Source organism: Argentina silus (genome assembly GCF_951799395.1).
Source record: "Argentina silus genome assembly, chromosome: 4".
In the NCBI taxonomy this organism is placed as follows: Eukaryota; Metazoa; Chordata; class Actinopteri; order Argentiniformes; family Argentinidae; genus Argentina; species Argentina silus.
This window is the reverse complement of record NC_139658.1, coordinates 7,381,579-7,393,814: the sequence shown is the minus strand read 5'-3', so window position 1 is coordinate 7,393,814 and position 12,236 is coordinate 7,381,579. Positions and strand designations below refer to the sequence as shown.

General features: G+C 42.6%; 1 protein-coding gene across 1 annotated transcript; it reads left to right on the top strand.

Moving 5' to 3' along the window:
* Nucleotides 1-9,020: 9,020 nt before the first annotated feature.
* Nucleotides 9,021-11,729, top strand: slc32a1 (solute carrier family 32 member 1; the record flags this gene model as incomplete). The annotated part of the gene is made up of 2 exons (XM_083668081.1): nt 9,021-9,425; nt 10,542-11,729. The coding sequence occupies 2 exons, from the start codon at nt 9,021-9,023 to the stop codon at nt 11,727-11,729; spliced, it is 1,593 nt and encodes a 530-aa protein (XP_083524207.1).
* Nucleotides 11,730-12,236: the final 507 nt, after the last annotated feature.

The window sequence follows — 12,236 nt, the reverse complement described above, 5'->3', positions numbered from 1 at the left end:
AACCCTGGAAGTTGGTTTATGGGCCTCTACCCCGCCTAGACCAATCCTGAGAGAAACACTGTGGTAGAGCGTATGTGTGGAAGGGAGAAGGAGGAAACAGTGGATCTGATGTCTACTGCAATGTGTTTTGATACCCGTCCTCCGATTTCTACCCCCACCAGCCTCCCAGTCCAGTCCAGATTGGTCTGCTGTATTGTGGGACACTGCAGTGCTGTTTTCATTGGCTGCTGTAAGTCTTGTGGAAATCAGCAAAGGCACTTAACCCATTTTGAGTACTATTGCTATGCTCTACCACCTGAGCCACACAGGGCCAGGGGAGCATGGTGAATACACTAAGTACCACTGTATTTAACAAACACTGCATTAAGTGGAGGACAGAATCATGGCAATTAGGAATCACATAATATAGGCCTACAGGTACACCAATATAGATATTGTTACTGGCACTGTTGAACGTTGATTTCATATCCTTGAGAGACAGAGACACCCTGGCAGCAGAGACCATGTTCTCTGTTGGTACAAACGTCTCTCACATCAACCCAGAAATCAATAGTGGTGGCTCTTCTAGCGGGATGTGTGACTGGTGGCTGGTGATGATAAGTGCTTGAGTTTTACTGAGCGTGATTGTGCCTCTGACAATAGCAGTTAATGGCATCCATGAGTGGCTGCCTGGGGGGATGGGAGAGAGAGAGAGGGAGGGAGGGAGGGAGGGAGGGAGGGAGGGGAGAAAAACTGGTTTCAAAGCCAAAAGGTTTTGTTTTTTTTTATTCATAAACCTGAACGATGGCAGCCTACTATACTTAGGTACAAGCACTCTCCAGAGCACTGCTAGTTTCAATTAAAATCAAAGGCTGTGGATGCTGAGAACATCAGACGGTCGAACAAAAAGCTTTCATAGGGTTTGAATGGAGTCAATTTGGAGACAAGATGTGCATTTCAATGACTCATTCACGGTGAACAGGCGGAAGTGGTCTGTGTATGCTAATAAAAACAGGGTTATGCTAATATAAAATAGAAACAAGCAAGGATGCTAATTTCAGGAACGGATTTCCTGTAAGGCCACACATTGTGTGATGACGGTGTTTAATCTCTTGATTTACAATCACAGTTAAAGAGTTAATATAAAATAGGTACTGACCATATGAAAATGAGATAAATCATTGTTTTTAGAGGAGTCTGTTTCTGCTTTGAATCATGAAGGAGGGATCCTGATGCCCACCCTGTGTGATGTGAGTACAGTAGCTTAATGGTTACAGACAGCCAAGACCTGAGGTGAGAATGAGTTAGAACTGTGCAAGGGGGGGGGGGGGGGGGGGGGGGGGGGGTGAGGAGGTGTGTGTGTGGGGGGGGGGGGGGGGGGGGTAGTCAGCTTCAAGTCTTTTCTTAGTCATAGTCCTACACCCAGGCAAGGAGCCCAAGGAGACTTGATGATATGACAGCTAGTATCATAACAACATGAATCTTTAATGAGTGCAAAACTGTTACACATGAGCTGAGTCACTGCACTGGGTCTGGCTGTCTGACTTGTTATCAACTTATTCATATACTCACACAACAAGGCGTCATGAACCACCAAGACCACGCACATGCTCAGTCTCACACTCAGTCACATGCTCAGTCTCACACTCAGTCACATGCTCAGTCTCACACTCAGTCACACACTCGGTCACACAGACAAATACACATGCACACGCACAAAGACACCCTCACACACACAGTGCCACAGAGGGTAAAGGAGCCTCAGGCTCCCCACTGGATTAAGTGTAGTGTGATACCGTTGATTATTTTTCATTGCCATCAGCAATACATGACATTCTTGTTTCTTGAACAGTTAATCTTCATAAAACATTTACATGTAGGTAATGGTGTGGCCTCAACCATTGTAAATTATGCATAATCAAAAACCTCAAATAAACAACAGTAACTACCTCTCTCTAAAGAGGCCTGTACCCTATTTTGGGAGCAAGATGATTTTTGATGAATAGATATATCTATAGAGAAGCGTTGTGATGACTTGGTCACCAGGGTACAAGGCTGTCATACTGAACCAGAGACAATGTCCACACGAATATATGAATATGACATTGACATGACCAGTACAAAGTATAGGTAGGTCATATACACTCACTGAACACTTTATCAGGAACACTATACTAATACTGGGTAGGGCCTCCCTTTGCTCTCAAAACAACCTAAATTTATCGTGGCATTGATTCCACAAGATGGTGGAAACATTCCAAGAAAACATTCCAAGATTCTGGTCCATGATGACATGATTGTGTCACGCAATTCCTGCAGATTTTTCAGGTGCACTTTCAAGCTGTGAATCTCCCGTTCTACCACATCCCAAAGGTGTTCTATTGGATTCAGATCCAGTGACTGAGAAGGCCACTGACGAACACTGAACTCATTGTCATGTTCTTGAAACCAGTTTGAGACGACTTTCGCTGTGTGACATGGTGCATTATCATGCTGGAAGTAGCCATTAGAAGATGGGTAAATTGTGGCCATGAAGGGATGCACATGGTCAGCAACAATACTCAAATAGGCTGTGGCATTCAAGCGATGATTGATTGGTATTAACGGGCCCAAAGTGTGCCAAGAAAACATTCCCCACACCATTACACCACCTCCACCATGAGAACATGTACAGGTGTTCCTAATAAAGTGTTCAGTGAGTGTAACATTGACCACTGTATTTGGTTCCCTGGGGCAGTTGTCAATTGTGGACTAGCCTACACACCACATAGGTCTGAAATAGGCTACAGAAACAAAACACTGGCATGTACTGTAGGCCTATGTATACTTCACTGTTGGTGGTTATGATTGTCGCCAGCTGTGTGAAAATCGATGGCATAGCTCATTGTGCCAGCCCCAGGCCCTAGTCCCAGCGGACTGCCTCAGTTTATTGTGCTCAAAGAAAGGGGTAAAAAGGCAATTACAATGTTAATGTGTCGCAGCGGGGAGGTGAACCCGGACTAGAACGAAAGGGAGAACGTCAAAGGTGATGGAGTGAGTGGAGTCACTCACGGTTAAAGGCAAACGGCGTCTTGGGAGCATGCTAAACCTCGAGGAACAACATGCCACTTATCGGTAGGGAAAACACCAAAACACGATCGCACATGATACCCCAGAAATATAAAAATATGGAAAATGAAAGGGAAAATGAATGGATAGCGAAAATGTATTGAACAACGAGAACAAATAAGAAAGAAAAGATATATATATATATAAAAGGAATGGTTTGCTACAATGTATTGGTCCTCTTGCAGGTTATCGGATTAAAATCACCGTAAATGACAGAACATAACAGTGTTTTATATATGTTATTCTTACCACCAGTATTCATAGCTTGGCAAAAGAGCACAGCCAGCAGGGCTAATACAAACCACTTTGTACAGGCCTCTCGGGGCCTCATAATTAGCCATTAAACATCCGCATTAGGAATAATGAAAAGGCTCTTAGCCATTACCACTGGGCCACCTGGATGTCCCTCTGGGGGGAACGACGCGGAGAATGGGGTTGCCTGACTGGGAACAGCTCAGATCGGGGCGGGAAGTGAAATTATATCTGAAGTGATACACGTATAGAGCCATTGAATAAAAGAACATAAACAATAGGTCTCACATTTCTGAGCATGCATGATCTTATATTTTTCCAGAATAATCTCATAAAATCGCAAAGCATTCATTACCAAAAACAGACAGAATGAAACAATACATTTTTAAATCAATATAATTTTCATGTGCAGTCCACCGAATCAGTACTATAGACTGGGACACATAGGCCTAATACACATTTTTATTTATGTTTGTTAGTTATTTGTGGTCCTGTGTAATTTAGCTCAGGATTGGACAATCAGCACAATAATGTTGGCCCAGCCTACCTGTGATTGTGATGCTAATGTTAATGGGTTCTGAGGGAGGGGTGGGGGTGGGGGGAGGGGCTCCTGAGGGGGGAGGGGGGCTCTTGCTATTAGCCTGCGTAGGCTAATTTCCCCTCTGCCGATGTCCCCGGAGACACCGTGCGCCTTTCCAGTTTCCACATTAATTGAAGTGTGTTATGTGTTATTTTCTGCCTCGCTGGGTTGTCTGAGATGGAGCCACATCACTCAAACATGGGTTCATTATAAGGAAATGAGGTAAAGTATACTGTAGGTCTTTTAAAAAGACATTTAGCCTCTATCTGGGCACGATAACATATAGACACACATAATACAAACATATATAAACATATCCTTTGAGGTTCATGTGAACCCATACATCTGTGACATAATCCTGTAATTGTTAGCCTACTGTAAACATCCTTGTTTGGAGCGATTTGGGGACAAAGCATTTATGAGCTCCTACGTAGCCTAGTGTGGCCTACATTTTATCTGCATGTGAATTCATACATCTGTCCTTATGCCAGACAGTCCTTTAAAACCCCTTCCTTTAGGCAAAACATGAGCAAGCTATAGCCTAGCCTACTCTCCGCATGATCCAAAGGCTCATGCAGGCTAGCCTATTAAGGCTTTTCAGCCTCCCGCACACGCGCACGGTGCTCCCTACAGTGAGTGGGTTCTCTTCTCTCTGCTCAAGCCTTTGTACATCTCCCTTCTCACATATAAACGGATTCGTAAGCTATAGACTTGCCCGCTTGACTCTCTCTCTCTCTCTCTCTCTCTCTCTCTCTCTCTCTCTCTCTCTCTCTCTCTCACACACACACACACACACACACACATACACACACACACACACACACTCGCTTTAACCTTTCTCTTATAATCATTGGACATTTTTGGATGCCTTAAATTAATGCGAAATCATATGGGTAACATTATTCAATAAGTATTTCGATTTGGTTTGTAGGCTATATATAGCCTAAACCTTCAAAGATATCTGAGCCTTTTTCATGAGAGACTGTGGCACCTATTGTGCTAATTAATCATTTTGTGATTCGGGGAGGGGGGACATCAAGCCAGCAAACCTTGTGCCAGCTCACCCAAGTGTGTAATGGGAAAAAGGACGGAACAGACTGCAAGAGCCGGGGGTGAAAACGGGATGGAGGGGGGGGGGGGGGGGGGCGAAGGCGGTGTGTGTGTGTTTGGGGGGGGGGGGGGGTCGTGGAGACGGGCACAATGCACGACGTTTCGATTGACTCCTCGATCATACAAAAAACATGGTTTAGGCTACGCGAATGATTTTCTTATGTGCCCTTACCACCGTGAAATGGGATGCCCAAAGAAACAAACCGGATAGAGACAAGCGCTCTATAGGCTATCGTCCCTTAATCTGTAGTCTCAAGGTGACAACGATGTGCTGAGAATCCTCCACGGACCCGGCATCTGACCTCTCGCTGCTGTCGATGATAGGCGATAAACTCTGTGCAATGAGAGGAGAAATCACTCTCACCAAGCTGGGATCCAATCTCCTACATACAGACATTCAGTAGCCTAAAGCTCTATTCAGAACTAAATATGGAGAAAGAAAAACTGTAAAACAATTACTCCATAGGCCTATTTGCATAAACTAAAATCACATTGATTTGATTTGCAGATTTATCAAGATGAAAATACTGTACGATTGTGGAGATAGAATTGCATGAATGAATGAGGTTGAGATGGTGAGGATAATCAATGTGACAGAGATGCACTGAAGGGGCGACCGCTGTCTCTCATGAACGAACTCTCCATTTGCGAATTCCATCAATGAAGGCCTAAAATGATTAGTTTTATGGTTTCGCACCTGCATGGTGCGAAATTACACACAAAATGTCAATACGGTCGACGATATAAAAGGAAACATTGTAATGCACAAGGAAAATGGACGAACCGTCAAAAGAGCATACACACAGGATTACTTTATTGTTAGCTTGTTTTATTCAAAACAAAAATTGGGAGGGTTTGAGAGGTGGCTTTGAGTGTGGGCAAGAGCATTACACATAGGATGATTTTATTGTTAGCCTTTTTTATTCCAAACAAAAATTGGATGGGTTTGAGTGCGGGCAAGCTCTTAATATGTTGTAATTTAGTAATTCAACAAAATATATGTATGTCTTCAACATAATAATAATAATGTTGAATAATTAAACTAATACTACTACTAATAATAGACTACGACTTATAATATGAATAACCATAATAACCATACTGATCATAATAATAATGACCATAATGATAATAATACAATTAGAGTCATTGTTTTGTGTAAGCCAGACGGAAATCGACCTCAAATTCAGCACTGTAACCCCCTCGTTTCTAGTGTCGCGGATGTCCTTTTCATTTTACAGCACATTAAATCAGACAGTCGTAAGTACATATCAGAGGAGGTCTGGAGGCTGCTGATAACACGCGCTGCGATTAACCCTTTCTATTACTCTGGGGACCGCAGGCAGACATTGCTGCCTCTTGGCTCTCCGTTTTGGCCCATGCAAGTATAGCCTACATCGTCTGATTAGCTTTTTTTTTCTTTTTTTTTCTAAACCATAGCCCAATTCTAGGATGTGGATATTATAAAGCAAAATATGTTATTTAATCGATGTCAATGATTATAGGCCTGGCAGTGTAGCAGCATTCTAAAAACAGAATGATGTGCACTTTGTTTTTATTTATGTGTACTAAGATATAAATATCCTATTTGATAGGGCTATGTGAACATTTCATCACAAGCAGCTTTAGTCAAACCTTGGATTGCTCTGGGAACAGAAAATGAATGACTTCCCTACTCCTGCACTAAAACTACACGACGCTGTCCTTTTGCAATGGTGCTGAAACTCAATGAGGAAAATAACCAAAAGGCCAATTACGGGTAAAAGTGACTATATGGCTATAACACAAATATATCAGGTTTTAAAGCCCCGAATTGGAGAACAAAAACTCGATTACAAATATGACGTTTCTGAGGATTTTCTGAGGACATCGCCATATCCCACGGTCACACATGATGCTGTCATAAACCATGAAATAGTATTTTTCTTTTTTAGATTCATGATTCATGTGGTCTAGAAATAAGACGAATGATAAACAGTAGACCATAAACACTAAACGCTTTCTGTCATCGAGTCTAGACGCGGTGTGTCATGACGCTCTTCTGATGAACTTTATTCTTGCCCGAGGAAACGTTGCATGGTAGACACGCAAACGAACAGTGACATGAGGAACTCTGTTTACAAGCCCATGTGGGGCTCTCTATTGCAACATGGTCTGTTTTTTGCCGGCTGACGTCGAAATGGATCATAGGTCTTCAGGATATAAACATATTCATTGAATAGGTCTACATTATTATCATTATTATTTGTTTATTTAGTTTATTATTATTATTGTTATTGTTATTGTTATTGTTATTATTATTGTTACTATTATATTGTATCTGTTTTAATTATTAATTTGATATATCTGGTGTCGCTTGCCACTATTAGCCTTTGTAATAAACTGCTTAATACATTAGAAACGTTTCTCTTCTCCCAAACTAAAGTGAATATTTGCAGTAAAATAGAAATACATGTTCATATTAATCTATCTCCTGCTTAAGGCCTGCAGTCGCCCTCAAGTAATTTAAATTCAAACTCGTAGGCTATCTGAACCAAAGTCAATTGCAGTTTACAATCATCTGGAAGTATGCTTCCAATACCAAGTAGTGTCATTCAATTCAAACGATGAACTAGACAACATGTTTTTGGAAATATGTCTAAAGCCAATATATTGTCATATGTTGATGCTATTCGTTGCAGTGTATAATTTGCTATACACTTGCAGCAGCATTGTGCAGCAGCATTGTGGTCGACACCATTTTTTTGTCTCAACATAATAATTGTGAAAGACACTTTCGTAATAATTTAGACTCAAAAAGTTGATCGCAAAAAAAACTGGGATATCTTGTATTTGCAAGTTATCAATAAAAACAGAGCTCTACGAACGAAAGACATGGGTCTGATGCTGGAATTAAATCTACCATTGGAAATTACGCACAAATCAAACGCAGGGTTTTGCTCTGCCAAAAGTCTTTGAGAAATATTGTATAAGTTATATTAGGCTTATATACTATATATATTTTGAGTGAATATATGGAATCAAGTTCCACCTACCATTGATAGGTAAAACGACGAAACACGCGAATAAGTAGGATATTTTCTTCACGAATAGGCCTACGAATAAACGAAAAACAAATTGAATTCGATCCATAAAATTCCAGTAGGCATATCAACTTATTTGCCACTGAGAGATGCACGTCCTCTTGTCCCTCAAAATGAAACACATGGTCACACAACCAAAAAAATAGAAAAGAATTCTAGTCTGAAAGTTATATAACCTAGTCCAAGAGTTGATGGGGTTCTCTTCAATTTCCGCCTCCTTTTATACACGTAAAGTTATGCAAGACTTGAGGCCCCCAGAATGTCATTGGATGTTATAATGAAGTATTTGTAGATTCTGGGGTGGGAAGGGGATGGGGTACCGCAAGCACCTCCCCTAGAAATGCAGCAAATCTCTCCCGTTTTCTTCTGTGGGGTGGCTGCGCGCACTGGGGGCTGGAGACGTGCTATGCGAAGCAGAGTCCTAGCATTGGCAGGCTGATGATGACACGTGCCTCCTCCTTGCCACCCCCAGGCTCCACCGTACCGCATTGGCATCAGTAACGGCTACAGAAAACCAACTGTGGGAGCGCTCCTGCTACCTTTATTACCCCCCAAAACAATATTATATTGAAAATTGCGACTCGCTACTTGCGTAAACCTTCCGCATCCGTTTTCATCGACGCAAGTCCATCAAGATCGGACGTTTCTTCGACTGAAAAAGAGAGTGCGGTAACAAGATGCAGAGACCAAGCGCCGATGTCTGAAGGTGACATGAACCTGGGGAAAATCAAGAACAGCAGGCATACTTTAAACAAGAAGTGGAGATAGCAACTGAACACCATCGGGGCTTTTAACCAGTGTCTTTCCTAGTTTTATTTATGTCAGGAAACAGAGTTGCAACCTAAAGCTCTATATTATAATATTGGAATTAAGATTATAGTCACATTGGTAAACTAGTGGAAAGCAAAATGGCAACATTAATCCGAAGCAAGCTTTCCAATAAACTGTCCAATGCGGCCACCTCCGTTTCGAACAAATCCACGGCGAAGGTGAGCGGGATGTTCGCCAGGTTGGGGTTCCAGGCCGCCACCGACGAAGAGGGTCTGGGCTTCGCAGCCTGCGACGATTTGGATTATGATCATAGGCAAGGGATGCAGATGGACATTCTTACAACCGATGAAATGGGTGGAGAAGGGAGTGGAGGGATGGGTGCGGATGGGGTGGACGGGGTGGACGGGGACAGCCACTACCAGAGAGATGGCACCGGTCCCCCGCCCTCATCTTCAAAAGACGGTGGTCTGGATGATTTAGATAAAGACAGACCCAAAATCACCGCATGGGAGGCAGGTTGGAACGTCACAAATGCAATCCAGGTAAAGACGAGCTCATATAATCAACTTAAACCAGGCTTTCAAATGTTTTCATGCCCTTTGTGGTACAGGCTACCTGGTATCGAAATGAAAATTCAAATGTTCGCAGTAATTGATGTATCTATAAAACCCTAAAAAATGGAGATGAGATTGCGCACTCACTATTCTGGTTTCATTTTAAAACAAATTAACCACATGCTCCTGAAAAGAAAATGAGTTTGCATTTGAGGTCAATGTCGGTATGTGGACCTATAGTTCATTGCCGGAGCTAGATACCCAACATTTAGAAAATGTGCATGGATCATGTTGTTTCGCCTATTTATTTGGCTTACACATACTTATTTGAGAACTATTCTTCAAATAAAAATATTCTTAAAACATGAACATTGCCAAAAGTTTGACAAACAAATGCCTAGACATTGGGGTATTGAAGCGTCAATTTTACGCACGATTGGAACCGGAGTGTGACCAAGCAGCGACGATACATATTAACATTATTCGACAGGATATTTTAATCAGATCGACAAGTGACCTCTTCGGTAGCAGTGTCCCCAAGGTCATGATAAATATAGGCTAATATGTGATATTATTTTACATTATACTTTTCTCAACATATGTTGTAGTATGTATAGTTAAAATTATGTCATTACGCGCATGTAGCTCGCGGTTTACGCATCTATATTGACCGAAAATGTGTGATAAATATACACGTTCTTGGGTAATAAAAAGCTGAAGGCCATTGCTTAAGTGTTAGAATTTACTCGACAATGAATCTGTATGTGACAAAAAATCCCCAAGCGCCATCCCATCATGCGTTATTAAGGTTATGGTCAGTCACCATTACGTCACTCTGTGTCTCCTTGATCCCCTTGATGACGACAAAAATAGCTGGAATGGATGCGCTCAAAGCGAAATGGAATGCCCACATCAACAAGCACGCATCGTCCACCTATATTGAATAGGCATAGCCTATTACTAGGCATATCACGCATAATAGGCATATCAAGCAGTGTGTTGATAAAATATGAAATAACATTTAATGTAAACGAATGGATATGTGTAATTGATTATAGTGGTGAAGCCCACCCATATCCAAACTGTTTCTTTCTGTGTTTGCAGGGGATGTTCGTTCTTGGGTTGCCATACGCCATTCTTCACGGAGGATACCTTGGACTGTTTCTCATTATTTTCGCCGCTGTGGTTTGTTGTTACACGGGGAAAATCCTCATTGCTTGTCTGTATGAGGAGAATGAAGATGGGCAGTTAGTGCGTGTGAGAGACTCATATGTGGACATTGCCAACGCCTGTTGCGCGCCAAGATTCCCATCTTTGGGTGGTCATATTGTGAATGTAGCCCAAATCATAGAGTTGGTGATGACATGTATTCTGTACGTTGTTGTGAGTGGTAACCTTATGTATAACAGCTTCCCCACCCTACCAGTATCACAAAAGTCCTGGGCCATCATTGCCACCCTCGCCCTCTTGCCCTGCGCCTTCCTCAAGAACCTAAAGGCCGTGTCCAAGTTCAGCTTGCTCTGCACAGTAGCTCACTTCATCATCAACGTCCTCGTAATAGCCTACTGCCTGTCGAGAGCACGAGATTGGGCTTGGGACAAAGTTAAGTTTTACATCGATGTCAAGAAATTTCCTATTTCTATTGGGATCATCGTTTTCAGTTACACATCTCAGATTTTCCTGCCATCTCTGGAGGGGAACATGTCGAAACCTAGTGAATTCCACTGCATGATGAACTGGACTCACATCGCCGCGTGCATCCTCAAAGGTCTGTTCGCTCTCGTGGCTTATTTGACCTGGGCAGATGCTACCAAGGAGGTCATCACTGACAACCTGCCGTCCACCATCAGAGCCGTAGTCAACCTCTTCTTAGTGGCCAAAGCCTTGCTGTCATACCCATTGCCATTCTTTGCTGCCGTTGAGGTTTTGGAGAAATCCTTTTTCGGAGATGGAGGACGCGCGAGGTTCCCAGATTGCTACGGAGGCGATGGACGGCTGAAATCATGGAGCCTTGGTCTGCGATGCATTCTTGTTGTGTTCACGTTGCTTATGGCCATTTTTGTACCACATTTTGCCCTTCTAATGGGTCTCACTGGCAGCCTGACGGGTGCGGGGTTGTGCTTTCTGCTTCCCAGTCTCTTCCACCTAAAGCTTTTATGGAGAAAGCTGCTATGGCACCACGTGTTCTTTGATGTCGCCATATTTGTAATAGGAGGTATATGCGCCATATCTGGTTTCATTCACTCAATGGAGGGGCTTGTAGAAGCTTACAGGTATAACATAGAAGATTAGATGCAAACCACTGCTGGAAATAGATGTAACTGCACATCCCCCTATAGTAAATAACGGAATTCCCCACCGAGCGCAGCCCCTGCTTACAGAATTCATGCGAAATAAATGCGCGCGCAGAACGCACCTATTTGTGCGCATTTGTGCGGTCATACACCCCTGCATAGATTCAAGTACACACACACACACACACACACACACACACACACACACACACACACACACACACACACACACACACACACACACACACACACACACACACACACACACACACACACACAGAAAGAGAGAGAGGTGGAGGGGGTGAGAGTCACAAAAACATTCAATTGACACACGATATGGACAATTAAACATGTATAAATATGAGAACACAATACATATCCATATTTTTCAGTGGAGTGAAGGTTTACAATAGATCGATCTAAACAAAATTGCAAAATGGGCAATGTGTCTTTTCATTGATCGTGTGGTTTCCCACATTGAGAGTCAAGTCATTAGACATTCAAG